This window comes from Poecile atricapillus, chromosome 17, assembly GCF_030490865.1.
Source record: "Poecile atricapillus isolate bPoeAtr1 chromosome 17, bPoeAtr1.hap1, whole genome shotgun sequence".
NCBI lineage: Eukaryota > Metazoa > Chordata > Aves > Passeriformes > Paridae > Poecile > Poecile atricapillus.
The window spans coordinates 2,408,487-2,433,237 of NC_081265.1; the positions used below are offsets into that span (position 1 = coordinate 2,408,487).

Genomic DNA, 24,751 nt, shown 5'->3' on the forward strand with positions numbered 1-24,751 from the left:
ATGCCTGACACTCATCTGTGGCCCTGCTCAGAGTGGCCCATGGAGAATTCCTGACCCTGTGGCTGGGAAAGGGGCTCAGTCCCTGGAGGGAATCAGGAGCAAGCGCAGGGAAGGCTGTGACATCCATGGCAGGAGGACAGCAGGTCTTTGCCTTGCCCAGCCCTGAGAATCCCTCCTCTGGCTGGTGCTGATTCCTGGGAGAGAGGGGCACAGGGCTGTATTTTGACCCAAAAAGCTGCTCCTGCTGTGAGTTCCAGCTCAGGCCAACTTGGCCCATCTGATCCCCACCCCTGGGGCCAGGGACAGAGGAAAGGGCTCAGCAGTGGCTGGATAAATATAAATAAAACTGGCAGCTCTTATATCATCATCTGTAAAACCCAGCTGTTATTTAGAGTCCAAATAAGGTGTGATTTGACACAAAATAGTGCTGAGGAAGGACAGCAGGCTGAGCCTTGCTTTGGTCACTGGGAAGAGAGGGGGGGCTCCTCACCAGCACCCACCCCTGTGGGGACAGCTGGGATGGGACAACTGATGGGGACAAGCACCAGCACTGTGACTCTGGCTGAGCAGATCAGCATCTCCTCTTGGATATCTGCCTGCCATGGATAGAGTTAAAAGGCAAATTAAAAAAATACATATATATATATATATATATGTATGTAAAAAGAATAAGCTAAATAAAACAGGAACTCCCTGCATTCACGTGTTTACCCTTTTGCCCTGCTGCCCTGCCAGGAGGCCAGGGCAGTGCCATCCATGTGGGATGGACACAGCAGCACCACCCTCCTCCTCCTCACCTGTCCTGTGTGGTGTGGCTGATGCTGGGCTGGGACTCGGGTAGGGAGAATTCCGCAGTGCTTTGGGCAGACAGGGCTCGTGTCTGGCAGTGCAGGAGGGGATGTGGGCGAGCAGGGGCCAGCAGGTGGCTGCCGTGGCTCAGGGATGGGCTGCTCCTGCCAGGAGAAGTGCCCAGAGCTGGCACCACAGCCCTGGAGTTCTGCTTTCCACGTGGATCTCCCAACATCGGGAGATGGGCAGGAGACTGAGATTCACCTGGCATCTCCACCTCTTCACAGCAGGGTTGGATTTTATCCTTTTGCAAGGAGGGGAGGAGAAGGTTTGGACACCCAGGAGATGTTCTGGGGACAGGTTTTACCTTCACCCCGTGCCCTGGCACTGCACCTCTGCTGTCTGCCTCGCTCTGAAACATCTGCATGGGATTTCAATCTTAGGGGTGGTTTTTTTCCTGCTGGGCAGAGCAGGAGGAAGCAAATCCAGCTGCTCCACTTCTCCAAGCCCAGCCTCTGTCCCAGCTGCTGGTGCTCCCTCCCACCCCTGGTCCCTGAGCCGTGATGAGCCTGGGGACGCTGCTGTGGGCGACCGAGCTCCACAGCCTGGGATGAAACCAAACCCATCCCCTTTCCAAGTGCAGAGTTAGTCAGGAGAAGTTCATTACAACCTTTCCAGGATGTTTTTTAGCTGGAAGAGCTGTTGCTGTGCAGGAGGCAGCACTCCTCCGCTGCTCCTGCTCCGTGGCTGGTGCCATGGGAAGAGTTTGCCACCTTTTGTCCTCCCCTGCCTGTGCTGTGACATCGCTGTTGACTTCAAACCCCTCTTGCTGCACTGAGAAACACAACGGAGTTTGCCAGAGAAAGGATTTTTTTGTGTGCTTCCTTGTGGGGCTTGTTTTTCTTCTCTTGGCCACGGCTCAAGAATGTCCCGAGTTAACTTTTCGGACAGTGCGCTCCAGAGCCTCAACAGCGATGTGCTCTATTTGCTTTTTCTGACACAAATAAAGCTGGAGCTCTGCCAGGGAGGAAGGGGAAGGAAGCCAGGGAAAAAAGAAGCTGTGGTGTGAGGAATGTCTTTTGCAGAAGTGCCTGAGGGAAAGAAACTACGAGGGAGAGCTGGGAATCTCCAGTCATCCAGTCCATCCCAGGGAGGCTCAGCACCTCTGCTCCTCCAGGACAAGCTCTGGATTCCTCTCAAACCTTCCTGCTGAGGTAAGGCTTAAGCATTCTTCCTAAGCTTAAATAAAAATATGTTATTTTGAAGGTATGAACCCCCCCAGTAAATTATAATGCTGTTAATAATGCTGGGTGAGGGTACAAACGTGTATGGGGCATTTTCTAATAGGTCGAGTCAAGCTTGTGATTAAACTCAGGGGTGTTTAAAGGCAATAAAGTCTTTTTAAGCTCACTTTGACATGAAATAACACACGAATGGAGCTCAGCTTATGGCAGAGGATTATTTCCAGTGTTTCTCAGCACTACAAGCAGCAGCTTCAGCTCAGTATTTCAAGTACGAGGAGCAGATTTCATTCCCTACCTCCAGTGTAAGCTGAAGTTTGAATTTAAAAGTTCTGTCCATCTTATGCTGTAAAAAAATTCCACCTGAAATACCGGAGGAACAAAGAAATCCATTGTAGCACGTTTCCCCCAGCTGCCCAAACTCTGCAGCAGCACGGCCGGGGTGGGTGGGCACCGAGGGGTGAGCACACCAGGGACATGTGGGATGTCCGGGATGAGCTTGTGAAAAACGAGGTTCACATCATTTTTATAGAATTCAAAAGTTTAATAAAAAAACAATTAGGAGAAAAAAATAAAAAATAAAGTATACAGATCTGGCTGGGTGTCTCTGCATTCAGCCAAGAGAGCACACCTCACTAACAAAGGATTGTCCCTTAAAAACAGAACCCTACATATCCATAAATTCTCATCCATATTCAGACATTCTTCTTAGGATCTTTGGTGTTCTTCTGTTTAGTTTTCTCTTGCCCCCTTCCCAATAGATGAATCCTCTTGGCACCATTGAGATTTACATTCTCTGATACCAGAAATGCAATAAATTCCTCCCCCCAGAGTTCTGGTCACTGCTGTCTTCATCTGGGTAAGATAGTTTACAAATGCAGGAGTTCTCCAGCTATTTTTTTTTTTTCTCAGTCTTTGGGTTATACAAACACCTTTTACATGGAGGTACTGAATCATTTTGCTAATTAGAGGTCCTCAGTTATTTTATGGATGCAAAAATCTGACAGGCACCTTTATGCTTTACTTCTTTCAGCCTCCCACCAGCATTAACCAGGCAAAATAATCCTTGCTTTGCTTTGACCATGTCACTTTGAGGATTCTGCCCTGTCTGTTGGAGTAACACATCAGTGCATGCTCGTGGCCACTCGGTTTTCCCTCATTTTTCATGAAAAACCTGCCAGTGACATCTCTCCCACGCACTTCTGAGAACTTGTTCCCTCATGGCTCCCAATTTCTTTCAGCAGATGCTGTTTTCCACAAGAGCTCAGCACACACCACAGCCAGGAGTTGCTCAACACTTCTTGGTGTTGAGCCTACAGCACACTCAAATTACAAGTAGAAGGATTTTAGGGATTTTAATTGACTATATCATTGTTTGTTGGATATGGAGCCCACCCAAGCTAATTAGATCATGTAATGTGATAGTCTCTTTCCTATTTCATCAATAACTCCTCCCAAATCTCCCCATGCTGCGGCATGGAAGCCTGAAATTCTGATTTTCATCAGGGTTTGCAGCTGAGCTGTGAGGTTTGGAGGGTGTGAGGGTGATGAGGTCTCTTGGACCCTGTGCTGCGGGGGTGGTTGTGCTCAGCACACAACATCTGAGTTTCTCCAGCTCATTCTTGCTATAGAAAGGGAGAAAAAGTTTCACTGCACATCTGCAAGGACTGTGCAAATAAAACCAGTTACTGCTGGTCTGGTTTTTGTTGTATTTGAAAGCAATTTTCAAAAAGAAATTGTTTCTAGGTTCAAAGATGAAGACACTCCAGAGGAATATAAGTGTATTCCAGCAAACTAAAATTCTCTTGTGGAAAAATGTCCTGATCAAGTGGAGGATGAAGATGCAGAGCTTTCAGGTAAGGAAAAATTAAAACCAAAACCAAAATAGTAGCTAACTACTGAGAGTAGCCAATCCCTGCCTGCCCCTAGACACCAACTTCTTTGGGTAAAATTAGACCTTGAAGTGCTTTTGAGAAGCCTGGCTGGTGATGAACACCTAGAGAGTTGAATTTTGTTTAAAATGGTGATATTTATGTCTGGTTTGTGACAAACAAGGGCACAGATGGGCTCCTGGAGCAGGTGCTGGGCACAATGCAGACAGTCTCATCATCCACACCTAAGAAAAGACTGACTTCCTCTTATTTATATTTCCATCCCACAAAGACTGAACTCCTCTCGCTTCCATTTTAATCCCACGAAGAACACATTTTCATACTGCCATGAAATTCCCCTCCCCGCTCTCCCTGCTGCAGGAGTGGATTCTGTCCCTGCTCTTCCTGCCCCTGGTGTTCATCGTGTCCTCGTTCACGCTGCAAATCCACTACCCCGAGGTGCCCTACAGCCCCCTGGGCCACCTGGATGACCCTGCCTTCAATGCCACCGGCGTCACCGTCACCTTCACCCCCGCCACTGCCACCACGAGGCACATCATGAGCAAAGTGGCCTCCAGCTCTGTCATGACAGGTGGGTTTTGCTTCTTAAATTTTGAATTTTTGATTTAATTTTTGATTTGGTTGGGCTGTGTTGTAGCATCCTTGACCAGGAGATAAATTCATCCCGAATCCTCCATTTTTTGCAAATATTCCTTCTCTAGGATTTAAACTACCTGTGAGGCCAGTGTGCCCTCCTGAAATGGAAAGCTCTGCCTTACCTAATATTCCCTAATACTTTTAAAACACATTAAAAAATATTCTTTTGAGGTGCATTTCTTCTCAGCTGGTGGAGGCTGAAGTATTTAGAGCTGCCTCCCTGGCCAGTGAGAGCTGGGAAAGGAGGAGTTGCTAAGAAAGCAGAACATTCCCTCAGTGCCTGTGGACACATCTCCAGACTCACCAAATCTCATGGCAATATTTTTCTGACACTCCACAGGTATAAAACTAGAGGAACTGGATGATGAGAGAGCCATGGAGAATGCCTGGATTTCAGATCAGGAAACTATAGGAGTTGTATTTAAGGACAACTTCTCCTACCACCTCAGGTTTCCTACCTCCCACGTGATTATTCCCAATGAAGTCATTGGATACATAGGTAATACAAAATGAGAATTTCAGGGTGGTTGCCTGGTGTGGACAGGGTGGGAATTATCCATATTTGTTAAGTGATGAAATAAATTATGGGTTTGAGTGTTCTGGGTTATTTTTACTTGTCAGTGTCCATTTGAAGTTTCCCACAGTGCCAGTGTGTTCTTGTCATTACATTTAATAGTGAAAATTAGTTCCTTTTCATCAGTGTGATGCCCTTTGCCTCACAGACAGCTGTTATAATTTCTCCTGGAGCCACTGCAACAGCCCAAGTTACTGGTACAAAGGCTTCCTATCCCTGCAGTCCAGCATTGATGCTGCCATCATAGAGGTAAATCCAATTTAGGAACTGATGGAGGCATCCCTGTCTTTCAAACATAATTAGGAATTCTGAATTCTGAATTCATAATTATGAATTCTGCTGTGGGAATAGCAAGGGATGGGTTTGTCAGAGAATAAAGCTGCTTTTAAAAGTTAATCCAGGGAGGGTGAAACAGAATATTCCCTGTATAAATGCATCTCACTGCAGAAAAGAAGCAAAACACTGATCTAGTGACCTTGCATTCCTTTAGATGGTGGCAAATCATTCAGTTTGGGAAGAAATGAAATCCATTGCTGGTGTCAGAACGAAGTCCCAGAGCATCATCTTCTCCATCAGCCTGGAGTACAGCTACTTCATGATCGTCACCGTCATGTGCTTCTTTCCCTTCATGTATTTCTTGTCAAGGAATGTCACACGAGAAAAGAAGCAGCTCAAAGTGTTGATGAAGACCATGGGGCTGCAGGACATTGCATTTTGGTGAGCCCTTTTTAAAGTGGAATATCTTTGCCAAAAAATCAGTTCCTGGGCACTAGAGAAGCCAATTAATGAGTTAAATGGGTTCATAACTTTCATCCAGCACTCGAAGCTGTGAGGTTGATTCCTGGTAAAGACAAGGAAACATCATTGTGCAAACATTTCAGTCAGTCAGTGAAAAAAACGTACTTGAATCTGAATTAATTTGAATTGAATTGATGTGACTCGTCCCTGGTTTAGTTCAGTTTCTCAAGCAGAGGGCTGAGCATGGCAGTGGTGTCCTCTGCTCCCCGGGGCATTTCCTCCTGAGCTGGATCACCTGTCTCTTCTGAGGATGTCAGAGAGAAATGACTGCCACAGGAAAGAATTCATATTTGAATTTAAACCCTTCTGACATGCAGATGAAGCTGTAACCAGAGCTGTTGATTCCCCAGGAGGCTGATGGCACCTTTCCCTCCCCAGGCTGTCCTGGAGCTTGCTGTACTCTCTGTATGTGCTGATCTTCTCCTGCCTGCTGACAGCCCTGGTGCTGTGGGAGCCCTTCTACACCAGCAGCTTCCCTGCAGTCTCACTCCTGTTCTTCCTCTATGGCCTGGCATGTGTAAGTCAGGCTGTAAAGCCAGATTTCCTCCCCACATGATTTATTTATCACCGTGTTGTTGAGCCCAAGCATTGCTCCAGAGCCTTTTGCTCAGTGCTCAGGACCTCTGTGGGCCACGCTGGATGAAACATCAGGGTGGCTTTTCTGGGTCAGCAGCAGAGCTTTGATTTGCAGCCTGACAGGTTCTTGTTTGGCTACAAAAGGCCACGTTTGAAACTCAGATCAACCCACTGGGAAGGGCTTTAGTGGATTTTATTATACAGACTCAGCTCAGCAGAGATCTGGTGCCTGGCAAATGGAAGTGCTGCTGTTAAGGATAATTTATTTCCTTCAGTGGTTGAAGGAAAGCTCTGTTCTTACAGATCCACCTGGTTTTCATGCTCTGCTCCCTCTTAAGGACCTCCAAGCTTGTCAGCTCCATGGGCTTCCTCATCATCTTTATCTTCGGGTTCCTGAGCCTGGCGGTGCTGATAGAGGATGTCCCCGAGCCTCTGAAGTGGTTTCTTGGTCTCATGTGTCCTTTTGCATTCAACACTGGCATTGCCAAGGTATGGGGGCACCACCCCTGCAGCTGGAGACAGGAATTCCTGCCCTTGGCTCAAAATTCCAACATTCAGGCATTTTTCCTTCCTCTCCCCAGCCTGTTTGAAACCCCTACATGAGCTGAGCTGAGCTGAGCTGAACTGAGCTGAGCTGAGCTGTGCTGAGCTGAGCTGAGCTGTGCTGAGCTGAGCTGAGCTGAACTGAGCTGAGCTGAGCTGAGCTGAGCTGAGCTGAGCTGAGCTGAGCTGTGCTGAGATGAGCTGAGCTGAGCTGAGCTGTGCTGAGCTGAGCTGAGCTGAGCTGTGCTGAGCTGAGCTGAGCTGAGCTGTGCTGAGCTGAGCTCTGCTGAGCTGAGCAGCACAGAGCAGCTCCAACGCCCCCATCCCATTCCCCTGCTCTAAAAGCAATAAAAACAAGCAAGGCCCTTGGCACCAAAAAAAAATCTGCTGTTGTTCACGTCTGCAGCTTCCACATGAGCCCGAGGCAGCCCCATCCCTGCACACAACAGCCCCATTATCCTCACCAGGAACAGCAGGGACAGCATCCTTGGCTGCCCAGCCCCTGCTCTCCTCCCAGCAGAGGGGACTGTGCAAATCCAGCTCTGGATTCCTGCTGCTGCTGCTCTGCCTCCATCCCCACCCTGGATAAACCCCTGCACTTCCCCACTTTGCCATTAGTCATATTCCCACAGCTCTTCCTAGCTCTGGTAATCTAATATTTGATTTCTTGATATGTTTTTTTAAAAATCTGCCTGGGAGAGGAGATTTCTGCCTCATCAGAAAAAGAGACTTTGTTAATTCACCACATGGTTAGATCAATCATTACATAAATTTTAACATTTTTTGTTGTGACTCTGTCACATCAAGAGTGCCAATATCAGGTTTTTTGAATTTATGTCCTCTAAAATTCTGAATTTTTCTTCTGTTTCTGGATTGTTCTGGAAAATTCTGGATTAAAGCATGAAGATCTCTGCATGGAGTAAATTCATTCCCCTTCCCCTTTAGAAAGAAAATAACAGCAGTTGGTCAGGACTGCAGATGATTTCTGGGTTAACAAACAGAGTTGCATCCATGGCATGTGTGTATTTGTCGAGCCTGAAATTTTATTCTTCTTTCCCTTTTATTTCAGATTTTCCATTTAGAGAAATATAGAATCGGTTTCTCCTTTTCCAACCTTATGGAGGAAGCATACTTTCTATTTTCAACATACATCCTGCTGGTGTTTGACTCGGTCTTGTACATGCTGCTGGCTCTGTATTTTGACAAAATTCTGCCAGGTAGGAATGATTTAATTTTTGTTTACATGGATTGCATGGGCTATATCAAGGGAATGATGGGCTGCTCCATTCTTGGACTCAACCAAAATAAAGTTTTGACTAAAAGAAATTTGTAATGTCATGGAGTGACTGTTCTGTTTCTGGCGCACACCAGATTTACAGAATCAATGACAACACAGTATTTAATAGTTTATATTTAATGTTTTTCTTTCTAATTATGAGATTATAATGTAATAATGTGACAAGATTTTAATTCATTACAAAAAGCACTGAATTCATGACCCAGATCCCTGCAGTCACCCTTCTCGTCTCATCTACCTCTGCTCCAAACCTCAGGGGGGTTGACTGGAAAAAATACCAATTTTGTACTTATCTGGAACTCCTAAAAGTTTAATCTAGGGTGATGTCTTGGCTGTGCCTTTGGTTGATGACAGAACATCTTTTTGCTTTCCTGGCAGGCAAATATGGGATCCCAGACCCTCCTCTGTTCTGCCTGAAGGCCTCGTACTGGATGAGGAGCAGGAGAGGCTCCACCAGGGACATTCCCAGTTCCACAGCAAACCCTGAGGAGCTCCTTGGGGACGATGTAGAACCTGTGCCCCCCGAATTCCTGGGGAGAGAGGCCATCAGGTTAAGAGAGAAGGAATTTCTTGTGTCTGGTTTAGTGCTCCCCACTCCTCCCATCAGCTTGGGTTGGAGATTCCCAGGCAGTTTTCGTGCTCATGAGGCTCTTGTGAAACATTTTGTTTCACAGAGAAAAATTAGAGATAAAAAGATAATTCAGACTAGTCACTAAAAAATTTAGATAAATTTAGATATATTTAGATTAAAAAATAACTTTTTTTTTTTTTTTTTTTTATTGTGGACTTTCAATGTCCTTTAGGGACAAAAGGGAGAATGAAGAGGGGGACCCATTGTAAAAGTGTTGCAATGAGCTTGGCCTTGTCTTTGCCAGTCTTGGTGCCCCATTTTTGGTGCCAGGTTGTGATGATCACACCTGGGCACAGAGCCTGTCAAACCTGCAGATCTCAGCTTTGTTTCTCAGCACCTTTTATTTTCTTTATGCCATTTCTGTCGTTGTAACTTAAGGTCCATAAAAATGTAAAAGGGCAGCAGATAAAAGCATTTACAGAAATCAAGTAACAACCTCTTTACCTTCCTTTTAGGCTCCACAATATTAAAAAAGTCTATAAGAAGAAGGACAAGAAGACAGAAGCTTTAAGAGGTATGAAAGCTGTGAGATTTATTCCTGTTACAGACAAGGAAACACCATTGTGCAAACAGTCAATGATAAACCCACTTGAAAATTGCTTGAAAATTTATGTCAAATATTAATTGATGTGACTGATCACTATTTTCTTCAGTTTTTACTGATTTGCTATTTTTAATAAGACTAAAAAGAAGGCAGATTTTAATTATTTTTTAAAAAATCATTTTATTTCTGTCTTTTCTTCTAAATACAGACCAACTCCTTATACTTTTAGTTAAAGGTGTGCCGAGCTTTGCCCCACTCAGTGCTCTTTTGGCTAATTGTTATCACTTCATTCTTGTACTTTTTGCCTTCTCCTGCTTTTGACAGTGAGTGGGGGCGATTCAAACCTCATTCCTCCCCAAACTTGATGTTATTTTTGTTGTAGGTCTGTCTTTAAACATTTACGAGGGTCAGATCACCGCCTTGCTGGGCCACAGTGGGGCTGGAAAGACAACGCTGCTCAACGTGCTCAGCGGGCTCAGCTTCCCTTCGGAAGGTGGGACAGGCTGGGATGGGGTGGCCTTGATCCACACTTGATGCACTCCCCCGATCCTATTTATCCCCGTGAGCAGGCTCTGCCACCATATACAGCTACAAACTCTGCGAGACGGGAGACAGGGAGGAGATCCGGGGGATGATGGGGATCTGCCCGCAGTTCAACACACAGTTCGAGGTGCTGACGGTGAAAGAGAACCTGAAAGCGTTTGCGGAAATCAAGGGCATCAAGTGCAAAGAGGTGGAGCGAGAGGTGAGCGTGTGTTCCCCACCATCCCACAGAGGATCCTTTTGCGCTGGGAAGCTCAAATAATCCACCTGGATCTCTTGAGAATTGAAGCTCCAAGCCCCATCCAACCTGGCCTTGGACACTTCCAGGGATCCAGGGGCAGCCACGGCTTTTCTGGACACCCTGTGCCTCCCCCGCCCTCACAAGGAACAATTTCCTTCTGATGCCTAATTTACATCTAAATCTACCCTAATAAAGGATAGAAGGACAATGGCTGCTGAAAATGGACATCCTTGTGCTGTTCTAGGTGCAAAACGTTCTGGAGCTGCTGGATATCAGCAACATTCAAGACACTCAAGCTGAAAAACTGAGTGGAGGGCAGAAAAGGAAGTTATCCATTGGAATAGCCATGCTTGGAAAGCCCCAGGTAAAGCAGCAGGCATGGCTCTGTGATGTAGGAAATACTCAGGTCCAGCATAATTAAAACCTTGGGCATGCATTCGGCTCTTGGATTTCAGACTTCTCTAAAGTGCTTAAATTAGAATGAATAAAATTCATCATTTCTTTCTATTTTAAATTCATAACCCCCCTTGCCAGGTGAGTTTTGAAGCAGACAGAGCTCCCTGAGCTCTCACAGCCCCCAGAGCAGCTGCCCTTGTCTCAAAGATGCTCTGGGTCTCTTGCCTTCAGAACACCAAACCCCAAAGACGCGCAACCACACCAGCAATGAGGAATGTTTGATTCCATCCCTCCTGCAGGTTTTGTTCCTGGATGAGCCAACGGCGGGGCTGGATCCTCTCTCCAGGCACCAGCTGTGGAGCCTCCTGCGGGAGCAGCGGGCGGGGCGGGTGATCCTGTTCAGCACCCAGTTCATGGACGAGGCCGATATCCTGGCGGGTGAGCGCGGGCGGTGTCATCCCTGCGGGATAACCCTGGAGCACACAGCCCCAGAAGATGGCAATGACTGCTCTGCACTGGGAATTCCTTTGGCTTTTCCTTTCTCCAGACCGCAAGGCTTTTATCTCGCACGGGAGGCTGAAGTGTGTTGGCTCTTCTCTGTTCCTGAAGAAAAAATGGGGGATTTGTTATCATTTACGGTATGTCCTTAAGCCCCAACAGCACCTGGCAACATGCCAGTACAAGGGGACACCAAAATTAATGAGCAGATGTCATCAAAACAAACAAATGAACTGCATTAAAATCCTAAATTAAATCCTGCATTAAATCCTAAACAGAAGGTTTAGGGTTAGGGTTAGTTAATCCAGAGTAGGGAATGAATGAAGAATATTGGAGTTTTCTTTTTATGCATCCATAAAATGGTGGATGTTGATTGTCTGGGTGGGTTTGGATTGTTTTTATGCCAAACCTAAACATCTGTGGTTTTTTTCCACACAACAGGATCCATGTCAGTGAGTCTTGTGACCTGGAGAATCTGACATCCCTGGTGAAAGGGTACATCCCCAGTGCCACCTTCTCAGGACACACCCAGTATGAACTGAGATATAAACTGCCTTTAGAAAATGTGAATAAATTCCCAGGTAATGAATATGAAAATAATTGAGAACTATCAGTGGAGAAAAAAATTATGTCAAATGTGGGGAAGGAGAAATGCAAAGGGAGATTTTTTGCAGGAGTCACATCAGGACTTCAGAACCATCGCAGTTTGGGTTTTCCCCACAATTTTATCATACTTTTAAGATCAAATTGTGCAGCAAATGCTTTTCTACTGTTTGCAGTGACAAACCCTGAAGGTTAAACTGGGCCATGTGTATTACTGAGAGTTCAGTTCTCCTTCTGTTAAATGAAAAGACAGAAAAAGAGAAAACCCCACACAACCTGCACTGCTCTGTGCCCATTTCTCACCCACCAAGCCCGTCGCTTCAGCCTGACCATAGCACAGAGAATGAAAACAGTCTGAAATGCTGGTGCTAAACAGAAAAACACCCTCCATGAGGGTCAGCTCTGGCAGTTTTGTGTTCCTCCACACCTTTGTGTCCTGGCAGTTCATTGCTTTGTTGCGTTCTCTGTCACTGGAGATGCTCCAGTCAGGTTGGCTGGAGCAGAGTGGAATGGATATCTGTGCTTATGCCTTTATCTCTGTCCTGCAGATCTGTTCAGCGGCCTCGACAGCTCCTCTGAGCAGGGAATTATCAACTATGGAGTCAGCATGACGACCCTGGAGGACGTGTTCCTGAGGCTGGAGGGAGAAGCCACGGCCCATCAAGAAGGTACAATTCACAATCCACAGCCAAAGCGATCAGCTCCTCTGCAGTGACCTCCGAAGGCAGCTCTTAAACCTCCCCGAATCCCAGCCTGGGGGCTGCTCTTAGACACAAATGTGCAGGTGGAATCTGTCCGCAGGTGAGCCCGTCCCTGGGGAGGAGTGGGGAGGAGCAGGATGCGCCGCCGAGGCGAGGCCGCGCTCCCTGCTGCTCTCGGACACCGGCACGTCCTCGGAGCAGGGCCTGGCCCTCTGGAGGCAGCAGGTCTCTGCCACGGCATGGATGCACTTCCTGAAGCTCAAGAGCTCGGTGAAGAACCTGCGGTCGATGTAAGTGATGAAGGGTTCTTCTCCTGGAGCTCTGCAGGTGGACACGGTCACACCACGCCCCTGTTTCGATGAGTTTGGATTAATTGATGTGAGGTTTTGGAATGATCTTGGTCATCTGCACTCAGAGGAGGGGAAAGGTTTTTTTTCTTTTCCAGTGCCAGTAACACAAAATCTCCCTTTTGTGCATTTTCCTTTCTATGCTGAATAATTTATGCAAGAGAAGCCCATTTTCTTTCCAAAGAAAAGAATCATTTAGAAATACTTTTATATCAAATGGAGGAAGTTTTAAAATTAGTCAGTGTGTACAGAAAGTACTTTCAGGCTTCTCCTGTTTTTTGGTTTTTTTTTAAATTCTTTCATGTTGCCAGTGACTCATTTGGCCCCACTGGTATTCAAGCTGGAGCTTCCTGGTGGGGCACAAGGAACTAAAGGAAGATGCTGATTTATGAGAAACTTGTATCTAAAGGAAGTCTGAAAGGCATTTCATGGCCCTAAAACATTTAGAAGATGCTGATTTATGAGAAACTTGTATCTAAAGGAAGTCTGAAAGGCATTTCATGGCCCTAAATCATTTAGAAAATGCTGATTTATGAAAACTATGCATGTAATGGAAGTTTGAAAGGCATTCATGGCCCTAAAAAGTTGAGCAGTCCAGACCTGACGTTCTCTCCCTGCTGTATTTTGAAACATTTGGTGAATGATCAAGGTTTGAGACTTATGGAAATAAAATTCTCTCTGATCATCGGTGACAGGGCCTGAGGGAATGGCTGGAGCTGTGCCAGGAGAGGTTTAGGTTGGATTTTAGGAAAAGGTTCTGCCCCAGAGGATGCTGAGCACTGCCCAGGCTCCCCAGGGAATGCCCCCAAGGCTGCCAGAGCTCCAGGAGAGTTTGGACAGCGCTGTCAGGGATGCCCAGGGTGGGATTGCTGGGGTGTCAAGGCCAAAATTGGATCCATGATCATTGTAGGTCCCTTCCAAGTCAGGATGTTCCATGATTCTATGAAAATTGCCAGAAGTTTTTAACAGAGTGATCTGGTTATCATCCACCATTTCCAACACACAAATGCATTCTGGAGGCATTTCTGCTGGACATCTCTTTTCAGAGTGTTTATTCATCTCTCTCTTAACACAGTTTGCTGCTCTATGTGGTTTTTCTGCTTCCTCTGGTGCTGCAACTGTGCGTGGTGGCTGGCTGGCAGAGCGTGAGTGCCTGGCAGCTCTCTCCTGCGCGCTACTTCCTGCCCCTGGGGAGGAGATCCTACCTGGAGACCACCGCCCTCCTGGTCTACAACCACACAGGTGAGGGCAAGAAGCTTTTCCTCATCCTTCCCAGTTCTGGCTTCTTGCTGCTCCAAGGGAAAATGCAGGACAGAGAAGATGCGTGAGGTGTAGAGGATCCAAGGGGGGATGAAGGCTTTAATGAGGGAGGAGGGCAGGGATTGTCTTTAAAGGGTTGTGAGGGAAACCTCCAGTGGCTTCAGCAGCTGGTGAGACCCTGCTGAGGGATGTGCAAAAGGGCATCAGAGCAGGGGAGATAAAGTGGGGACAGGGTTCTCTCCCTGCCACGAATCCAGGTCTCTAGCCAAGCAATTTCAGAGTGTGGGGTTTTCAAAGCAGGCACCACACTCCAGGCTCACTCATGCTGAGTCAAATTAATGGGCTGCTTCCAGAGCTTTACTTCAACATTCCCATGAGTGAATGATATTTCATGTTAATTAGCCAGAGAATGGCACCGGTATCTTCATCAGATGGTCCCAAAGGAAAATTCATTTTGTAGCACTTCAGAAAAGGCATGGGGAAAAAAACACAATGCAGAAATTCAGACTGAAATCCATTAACTTCCCAAAAAAACTAAAGCACAAAGATCCAGCACACATGTGCTGGCTGAAGTCCACATTTATTAGATTTCCTCTGTTTTAGTTTGGTGGTCATGGATTTAAAAATAAAAATAAAATCGTCAAAGACTCTTTTGTTTTCCAGTGTTACAATTCCTCTGTTTTTGGTCCTCACACCAGGCACAGGCATTGACGACTTCATCCATGTGCTCCAGAGCCAGGATCTGACAGTGGAAATAGCAAAGGAGGAAAATATCACAGAGGAACTACAGCACAACGGGGCTATAAAAGTGTCCCGCCAAGGTCAGGTGAGGATTTTTCTCCTCTCCTTCCAGTTTCCTCACAACAACTGAATAATTAAGCAAGGTGCCTCCATCAGCTCTCCCTGTGGGATGGCTCCATTGACTTTTTGTACCACAGGTACGAAAATTAGGAAGTGTTCTGAGCAGTCCATGCTAGAGGAGACCTCATCTCCCTGACCTTCCACCTCAAAATGTACATTTTTAGCACAGCAATACAGACTTCCAGTACATCATCATTTGCTTTTTAGGAAACCAGGCATAAGCAAAGCTATTTCAGGCCTGGATTTTTCCTGCTGTGCTCCTTTTCTACTGCTTCCCTGCAGAGAAGAAAAGCCAGGAGCTCTCACCTTGTTTTCCTGCTCTTTGAAGAGCTACAGGTTCACCGTGCTGTGCCACCTGGAGGCTGTCAACTGCTTCCCAGTGCTGGTGAACATCATCAGCAACGCCCTGCTGAGAACCCTCAACTCCACCGGGCACATCCAGGTCTGGAGCCACCCCTTCTTCTCTGTAAGTGAAGCCAAAAGGGGTCAGAAAACCGTTTAAGGTCTCACTAATTCATCAGATTTTAATGGGAAGCCTTGTAGGGCTGTCTGAACATGCGAACCCACCTTCCTTCAAATCCCTCTTTTTGTTCATACTGCCCTGTAATCCATGAGAAATGCAGTAAGATGAATGGTAAAATGAATTGGAGGCATTTTCCACAAATCCTTTTTTCTTCTGTTTACAGCTGTTCAGTCCAGGATATTGGGATTATTTCATGTCCATTTACCTCGTTTATATGATGCTGTTAGCCCCAGGTTTTCCTCCTCACTTTGCCATGGGCTACACACAAGATTGCAAGGTAAATTCCTAAAATGGAGCAGGTTTGGGGTGGGCAGAAGGGATTACAGCTGCCCCACCAGAAGGACATTTGAGTACAGAATCATGGAATCATTTAGGTTGGAAAACACTTCTGGGTTTTGAATTGCAGGAAAACACAGGCTGAATCCAGCCCTGTGATTGGCACCTTGGGGTGTTTTGATCCATGAGAAGTTTTTTCAGCCAGCACAAAATATTCAAAGACAAAAGGAGGTCGAATTTTACCCCCAAATCACAATGGTGCCAGATTTTATTCCCTTCTCATTTTCTGGGGCCATTCCCATGGGTGCAGCTGGCCAACCAGGCACAGACAATAAACCACCCTTTAAAATTGTGCTTTTCCAGGCGGGAGCTCGTGCCCAGCTGCGGATCTCGGGGCTCTTCCCCTCAGCTTACTGGTGTGGCCAGGCACTGGTGGACATCCCACTCTGTTGGATCCTGCTCTTCTCCATGATTGGGCTCCAGTTTTCCATGAGCAACAAGATTTCTGGCAGTGCCAGCACCTTTGTCTTGCTGGTAGGTCCCGTTCTGGTCCTTGCTTTTCTGGGAAGGGACTGAGGGGAAATATTTTGTGTGGGGGCAGCTGAGACACTGTGGGTGCAGACGGTGCTGGAACACTCCTGGTCCTCTTAGTGACCTTCTTGTTTCACCTCCCATCCTTTGGGTTTCTCCAGCTGGAAGTGAAAGGCAATAAATCTTGCCTTAATATATTCTTTTACACCTGAGAGTGAAATTGTGGTAATTTCTAAATGCCCTGATCTTACTGTGTGATCATTTCCACTGCTCCCCATTGCTGCAGGTGGGTTTCTGGTGGTTTAATTCACTCCATTTTCTCCAACAAAAGCCTTTTTTCCCCCTGTAGGTCACGGGGATGTTGGGTTATGGAATTTCCCTCGTTCTCTTGGTCTACCTGATCTCCTTCAACTCTCGCAAAGGATGGAGCTGTGATCTTTGGTCTTTTATCCTGATATTGGTGAGCACATGGTTGGATAATGCACTGCTGGGTTTACAGACATTCTGAGACCTTAAGGAGGAGCTAGATGTCGAAACACCAAGCAGAGATGTGGAACATAAATCTGGGTGTGTTTCATAGCAGCCAATTCTGAATTAAATTGGTGTCACCGTGTTCTGTTGCCACAGTCCTGCTGTGACATGGGGAAATACCTGGATCCAACCTGAACTGGTGCAGGAATGGAGGCAAAAAATTAATTTGTCACTCTGCTTGACACCCCACATCCGAGAGATGTAAAGTGCTGAGACAAGAGCCATCAGGCTGGGCACTGATCATCCAAGCCTGACCTGGAAGGAGATGGATTATTGGCATGGATTGGGATGGGAATGACCAGAATGGGATCCCATGTTTGATTTTTGGTATTTTTCTGCCTGAAGCAGCCCTGTCCCTGGGGAGAAGTCTCCCCAGCTGGCCCAAAGCAGCAGCCAACCCACAGAAAGAGACAGCTGAGGATCTCCTGAGCTGTCTCAGTCTCTCATCTTACTCATTTTTTGTCCATTTTTATAAATTCAAGAGGGAATTGCAGAGCTAGACTCACACAGTTTTAACGAGCAGCGAGTCACCCTTCCCATCAGCTGAGCTGTCGTCTTGTTTTATTTTCAGGTGTGCTTTATTTCTTTTTTCATCGGCAGAATCATTGATCACCTGGACCACCCCAGCAACAGCACCTCTCTCTACGCTTTGTCCCTCTTGGTTCCCGTGTACCCCATGATGGGTTTTCTGATCGACTTTGTGATCCACTCCCAGCACGTGAGTGGTGCTTCTGGGCAAGGAGAGGCCTAAAACACAACCCTGGGTCCTTGTGACCAAAAATCTGGTGGTAACTGAACCAAAATCTGGTGGTAACTGCCCCAAAATCTGGCAGTAACTGCCCACTCCAGTCTGGGCAGGCTCATCCTGGGTGGGATTTTTGTTAAGCAGCTGTTTCAGCTCAGAGTTCATTTTTCCAGCTGCTCTTTACGGTTGGGGGTGACTTCTTGTGCAGCTGTGACTGTGGATTAGGTAAAAACTCCTAATTCTTTCCATGCAGAGTCATAGAGTGGAATCATGGAATGGTTTGGTTTGGAAGGGACCTTAAAGCTCATCTCATTCCACCCCCTGCCATGTGAGGGGACACCTTCCACTAGACCAGGTTGATCCAAGCTGGCCTTGGACACTGCCAAGGATGGAGCAGCTACAAAGTCAATCAGCTTGGCTTGACCAATCCTAGGAGAAAATCTGAAGCCACAGATCTGTCTTTGCATGGAAAAAAACCTGAGCGAGAGCTCAGAATACTCACAAGGGGCTTTACTCCGTGTCAGCTGAGGGGGGTGGTGGAAAGTCAGCTGAGAACTCAACAAAACCCCCCAGCTATGTGCAACACTGTTGATAAATGATAAATTATTGAGGGGTGAAGTCCAAGGAGGAAAGACTTCTCTGTCCTGTCCCAGGCACCTCTTCTCCACTGGGACCCAGAGCAGAGATGTTTTCCTGGGACAGGACATCTGGAAGGAGAGTCCATGTTCTGAGAGCTGTGACATGTTCTGGTGTAGGACCAGGGTTCCCAAAGCCAAACATCTGCATCTGTTCATCTGTATGCTGAATGTTTGGGGAAAATCAGAAGTTTTGCAGATTTTCAAAGCATTTTTGAATGTTATTGCATTAACCAGAACAATGCTAAAGAATTGCAAGTCTTCACTGAGAGATTTTTTCTTTTTATTCTTACAGATGATGAAGGACAATGAGACATTTAATATGGCTTCAGGCAATCATATCCTGATTGCTGTCTTTGCAGTAAGAAAACATTTAACATTGTTTTTATTTAGGAATGTGGGTTTCCTAAAGCCCCTCTCAGGTATGAGGAAGCAGGAGGAGGATCTGGGTGGATCTGGATGACATTTTACCCGCAGTGCTAAAATAATTTCACACCTTTGAAATGGAGAAAGCAAAATGAAATAAGCCCAGATCACCTCATGCTGTTATTTTATGAACTGGGGTTTTTCTGCCCTTAGTGCTTTCTGCAGTGTTGATTACCCTGAGTTTCAGTGTTAATGGGCTCCATTTTCACTGAAAATGAAAATCCTGTTTCCCCTGCGTATTTTATGGCACTGCCACCACCTCAGTGCCAGCTATGGTGGGAAGCAAGGCAAGGCTGTTAATGTGGCAACCTCTGGTTTTCAGCCCTACATCCATTCTGTGGCCTTCATTCTTCTTCTTCGCTTTTTGGAGTTAAAATATGGAAAAGCAGTGCTGAGACAGGACCCAGTATTTAGGTTTGTATAAACACACATGCACATGTGAGATCTAAACTCCTACCCCACTGCTTCTCCTTGAAAACATCACTGCATTTGTGTCTCCATTTTTATTTATGTATTTATTTTTAATACTGGTGATTTTTGATTACTTAAATAGCCCCTTAAATACTGCAGTGGTGGGATAATATAAAACAGCTTTTAAATTATTTACTGCCTCCACAGATTGTTGCCTGTGCTGTGGGATGTACCAGCTTCTGTTTTGGTACAAAACAAAGGTTATAAATGTCATCATCATCCCCAACATTAACAATAATGATGGTGTTATTAATAGTAATCATTGTAATATAATATAAATTCAATCCCAGGGAAATTCACTCTTGGTCTATCCAAAAGGTGGAGAACAAAGGTAAAGAACAAAATCCTGAGGTAAACCTGGTGGGTTTTCAGGATCTCCCCAAGAAAAGAAAGCAGCCAGCAGCACCCCAAGGAGCTCGAGGAGGAGGAAGATGAAGATGTCAGAGCGGAAAGGGAAGCAGTGAGAAATGCCATGGTGGCTCCGAGTCAGGAGGAGGTACCCCTGAGTGTTGTTCTTCTTGTTCTGTTTGGTTTTCTACCAAAGCAGGGCAGGTCAGTGCTCTGGCTGTGCTGTTCTCACTGGGAAAATCAAAATCCCAAAAGCCTGGCTTCCATCAGGAGAAGAAAGCTCTTAAGAAGAACCAGGACAATAAGGTGTCCTGTTGCACCTCATGTTCCTGTTGAACTATAAAACAGAGATCTTCAGAAGGTTTTCTGCCTTTTTAATGTACAAACATAACTGAAGAATCAATGCTGTCCAAGATAATAAATCAATCTTGTTTCATCCTCCTCACTTTCAGAAATCAGTCATCATAGTCAGCAACCTGTGCAAGGAATATAATATAAAGCAGGCTGGCTCGTTTTTTAAGAAGAAGAAGAAAACAGCCACCAAAAACCTTTCCTTCTGTGTTAAAAAAGGTGAGAACTGGGACTGTGTTGAACCCTGAGTTAATTCCCTGCACATTTTCAGTTAGATGAGCAAGGACAGAAAGGTCAAATTTTTTCTTCTATTTTTAAAGCAACTTCAGTGTGGGGTTAATGTGTTAATGGTGCATCCTATTAATGACCTGTGATTGTCCATTATCTAAAATAAAATAAAAATTCTGGGGAGAGGGGATCACTTTAACAGTGGCTCCTGGGAGCAATTCATATCATCAGTTTAAGCTGAAATTTTATGGGCTCTCCGAGCATGTATATTGTACAATAAAATCATTTATTTTTATATCTGTGATATTGGTGTGCTGCCTTGTCTATTTTTTCTCTCGTGGGACTGTGCATGATGTATTTCTTGAATGGGGAATAATCCTAAGAAATTCTATGTACTGATTGCAGGAGAAGTGCTGGGACTTCTGGGGCCCAACGGAGCTGGGAAAAGCACAGCTATCAAAATGATCACTGGAGAGACAAACCCAACTGCTGGGCAGGTAGGAGACACCTGGAGACAAGGCAGGGATCCATGACAAAAATCCAAACCTTGCCCTTGAGCTAAGCCATCATTTTTACCTAGGCTGCAATTTTTGTCAGAGCATTATTAGTGATCAGGGTTTTAATCAAGTTCATCGTGCTATAAAATTAAATAATGTACTGATAATGTTACTGTGAGCTGCTTCTATTTTTAATAAGCTGTTACATCAGCCATAATTGCCATGTTTATATTTAAGAACAGTGTGAAATCTCTCCCTCACTGTGCGTTTCCTCACCTAAACCCCAAAATCCTCCCCTGAGCCACCCCTGGTAGTGGGCAAGGCTGTGTGTGAGGACAATGCCCAGCCTGGTTGTGCAGGTGCTGATGAAGAGGGGAGATGGAGGAGGCTCCCAGGACCAGGCTCCTGCATTCCTGGGGTACTGCCCCCAGGAGAACCCGCTCTGGCTGGACCTCACCCCGCAGCAGCACCTGAGCGTCTACGCGGCCGTCAAGGGGCTGCGCAAGGAGGACGCGGCCGCTGCTGTCCACAGGTACAGAGGGAGCTCTGGGGTGAGCCACCTTCCACCCCTCAGCCATGGGGAGAGCCAAAATTCACAGAAAAAAAAACTTGAAAGGAACTCAGGGAACTCAGCTGCGAAAGTGCTTTTGTGCTCAATGCTGTGATTTAGTGAGTGGGCTGAGAAAACCTCTGATTTTCCTAAGTGCATTTGGTGGGGATAAATTTACCACTAACGCCCTTTTAAGAGTGTTATCTTTAGGCAGATTTTCTGAAATCTCTGATATTAGAGTTTGGCTCCACAAGAGAGGGTGCTGAGCTGACACTGGCAAGGGGGAATGGATTTGTAATGCTGTTGACACTGATGGTGGGTTTAGAAAAGAGCTTGTGGCTTATTCAGTACACTTTGCTTCAAATAGTCACTTGCATTTTAATAACACAATAAATGTTTAATGAAAACAAGCAGGAGTCAAGAGCAAGGGGAGGAAAGTTCATTTTTCCTGACATTTTTTGAGCCTTTGATGAGAGTATTGATCGGGAATAATAAAAATGTTCTTTTTTCATTTTCCCCGCAGAATTGTGAACGCTCTGCAGCTCCAAGACTACTTAAACAAAAAAGTCAGAAAATTACCTGCTGGGATAACCAGAAAGGTGTGTTTTGGGTCACCCATAATAAGCACTGCAATTAAAACTCTCCTTCCTGAGTGGAGGGACCAACCTGTGCCCTGAGGCACCCGGGAGAGCCTCGTGGAGGGTGGGGTGATGGAAATGAGCTTTTCCCATCAACCATAAAGGAGGAGGCTCCAGCTGTGTGTGCACACAGTGCCAGGGTGTGCAGCAGGTCTGGCTGAGCCCCTTCTCCGTGTCACAGCTGTGTGTGGCACTGTCCATGCTGGGCAACCCCTCCGTGCTGCTCCTGGACGAGCCCTCCACCGGCATGGATCCCAACGGGCAGCGCCGTGTCTGGTGAGCAGGAGCCCGGGCACGGGGCCACCACGGTGGGAAAGGGATGGGGAAGCCAAAAAGAGATGTTTAAAGTTATGTGAAAAGGGTTTTACCCCATCCACAGACGGTGCTGTCCCTCACGTTACAATGGTTCTGTTCAAAAACGTGTTTCTTGTCTCTCTCTAACTCAGGGATGAGCAAGGAGAGAGAAAAACTATTTTACCTTCATCCTTTTTGCATGATTTAGGGGAGTCCTGAATGGGATTTGGGAGGATTCATAAAGAGATTCAAGTCAAAAGTATTTTTTGTCATTATTTCAAAGCATTACCGTGTGCTCATTAATCTAAAGTTGCTGCATGTGAAAATTTTAATTTTATTTTAGGGGAAAGGCATTTGGGTGGACAAAGATATAAAAACAACGCCTGATATTTCTAGGGAGCATTAGAATTTCTTTTATTTATTTTTTTACTCTGATCCTCAGGAAAACAATCCGGGATGCCCTGAAATCCAAGGAGTCAGGAGCCATCCTGACCACGCACTACATGGAGGAGGCGGAGGCCGTGTGTGACCGCGTGGCCATCCTGGTGTCCGGGCAGCTCCGGTGGGTCACAGCACCTGGAACTGAGCTGGAACTGATCCCAGCTGCTCCTCCAGCCTCACCTGCCATGGCTTTTATGAAGTGTCCCATGGTTTCCATCTCAGGAAGGAGCAGGTGCTGAGGTGACAATGATTTCACCGTCATCTCTGCTCCTCCCTGTCCTGCAGGTGCATTGGCTCCATCCAGTACCTGAAGAACAAGTTTGGCAAAGGATATCTCCTGGAAATCAAGGTCAAGGATCCAGAGAGCGCTGATGTTCTGCACTCTGAGATTCTGAGGATTTTCCCAGGTGCAGCCCGTCAGGAGAGGTAACTATAAAATATGGGATGAGGAGCGGTTCCAGCACTGCCTCATCCCTGAAAACGTGCCTGGTGTGATGGATCTCAGCTGCAGAGGGAGGAACAGCTCCCTGTAGGGGGATCTGATTTCATAACCTCACCACTTCCAGCCCTGCTGTGATCCCAGCAGCAAGACATCCATGCATCCATAAAGATTCTTGCTCAATCCAGAGCAAGAATCACCTTTTCTTCTGTTTCCTCAAGGTTCCCCTCTTTGCTTGTCTACAAGGTCCCAATGAAAGATGCACTGCCCCTGTCCCAGTCCTTCTCCAAGCTGGAGGAAGGTAAGAGCAAAACCAGGTGGCTTTTCAAAAAGGCAGAACAACAACTGCTCATTTTCAACCCTCCTCCCATTTCTCCACAGCCAAACGGAGCTGCAGCCTCGAGGAGTACAGCTTCTCCCTGAATACCCTGACTCAGGCAGGTGATTTTTATTTGTTCTGTAAAGGCAGGAGCAGGGACAAAAGCAGCAGCCAAACCCAGGCTGGTGCGGTGGTAAAAGGCAGCTCCACCAAAAAAACACCTGAAGGTGGTGGGTGAGGGGTTCTCTGCTGGTAAAGTGGTGGGAAATGGTTTGGATTCTTTGCTGCTGGGATTTTGCATGGTGGGGACAAGTCAGGATGAAGTCTCAGACCCCACCTGGTCGAGAGAGGCGCACAGCACACCCAAGGATGGAGCTGCCCTTGCCCAGCCCCTCTGGGTGCCCTGGAAACAGCAGATTATTTATTGCTGCTTGTGCAAGGCTGGTGGAATGTTGAGGAATGTTGAAGTCAATCCATTAGTGGTGAAAACCCATATGGAAACCCCTTCAGGCAGGTGGTGCCTGTCTGGTCACTCCAGAGAGCACAGGAGGCTCAGCTCCTGCTCCCCTGTCCCCCAAAAACCTCTCCACACCTCTCCCAGGGGCTGCAGAGCTGTGCCTCCTGCAAAGGAGCAGCACAGAGAAATAACCCAAGCGTTACCTTGCCCATCCCAGGTGTTTCTGGAGCTCTCCCGAGAGCAGGAAAAGGATAATTTTGACCTGACTTTGGACGGGACTTTTGACTGGAAACAGCTGCAGCAGGAGGATTGTTAAATGCTGGTTTCTGCATTGCTCAGTATTAACCAAACTGCACATATTTACTGCCACTCTCAGCGTACCACGGAGAGGGGACCAGGCTCCTCTCTGACACACAAGATGTTTCACCTGCACCCTGCTCCAAGCTGCACTTCCAAAGGCTGGTTGGGAAAACAGTGACTGCTCTGGTGAGAGCTCTCATCAAGCCAGGCAGGATGAAGCAGGAGGACTGAAAGCTTTGCAGAAAGAAGGGTCCTAATCCATCTCTGGGGATCAGATCTCTCTGGACCTGGGTGCATCAGGGAGTCTGGACACGCTGCCACCCTCCTGGGTTCCTCCCCCACCAATGTCTGGGACGATCTGCCTACGACGTGTTCTTACTGGAATTTGCACTCTGTTCTCATACCCTTCCAATAAACGTCTCTATAGAAACTGCAGCTCCATCCTTGCCTGTCCTCACTGCTGGGGACCCTCAGGAACAGCTCCAGCTCCCTCCCCTGGGGATGGGGACGCTGCAGAGGGCAGGGAGATGTTTGCCTGGCTCAGCAAATGCTCAGCCCTGCCCTCCCTCCACTCTGGGGCGAGTCCTTGTCAGTCCTTCCCCTGGAAACCACCCAGGGGGAGAAGAGAAGGTTCCAGGGATTCCTAAGTGCCTCTTCCAATAGCTAAAGAGAGCTGGAGAGGGATTTTTTTACAAGGGCATGGAGTGATAAGATAAGGGGGATGGTTTCAAACTGACAGAGAGCAGGTTTAGATTGAATATTGGGAAAAAATTCCTCCCT

The 24,751-nt window shown here is 46.6% G+C and overlaps 1 protein-coding gene across 1 annotated transcript; it reads left to right on the top strand.

The window, feature by feature from the left end:
- Positions 1-1,426: 1,426 nt before the first annotated feature.
- LOC131585763 (ATP-binding cassette sub-family A member 10-like) lies at positions 1,427-24,406 on the top strand. Its single transcript, XM_058852227.1, has 39 exons — positions 1,427-2,003; positions 3,777-3,886; positions 4,283-4,493; positions 4,899-5,057; positions 5,281-5,381; positions 5,623-5,849; positions 6,309-6,447; positions 6,810-6,995; positions 8,119-8,266; positions 8,725-8,896; positions 9,433-9,491; positions 9,904-10,014; positions 10,091-10,266; positions 10,550-10,669; positions 11,001-11,139; positions 11,249-11,339; positions 11,641-11,780; positions 12,351-12,470; positions 12,604-12,793; positions 13,926-14,092; positions 14,809-14,936; positions 15,300-15,437; positions 15,658-15,771; positions 16,134-16,304; positions 16,651-16,761; positions 17,404-17,550; positions 18,508-18,573; positions 18,961-19,052; positions 19,482-19,605; positions 19,910-20,027; positions 20,442-20,533; positions 20,893-21,065; positions 21,607-21,682; positions 21,903-21,997; positions 22,458-22,577; positions 22,742-22,882; positions 23,117-23,196; positions 23,277-23,332; positions 23,889-24,406. Exons 2-39 carry the CDS (start codon positions 3,785-3,787, stop codon positions 23,985-23,987), a joined length of 4,899 nt encoding a protein of 1,632 aa, XP_058708210.1. The 5' UTR covers positions 1,427-2,003; positions 3,777-3,784; the 3' UTR covers positions 23,988-24,406.
- Positions 24,407-24,751: the final 345 nt, after the last annotated feature.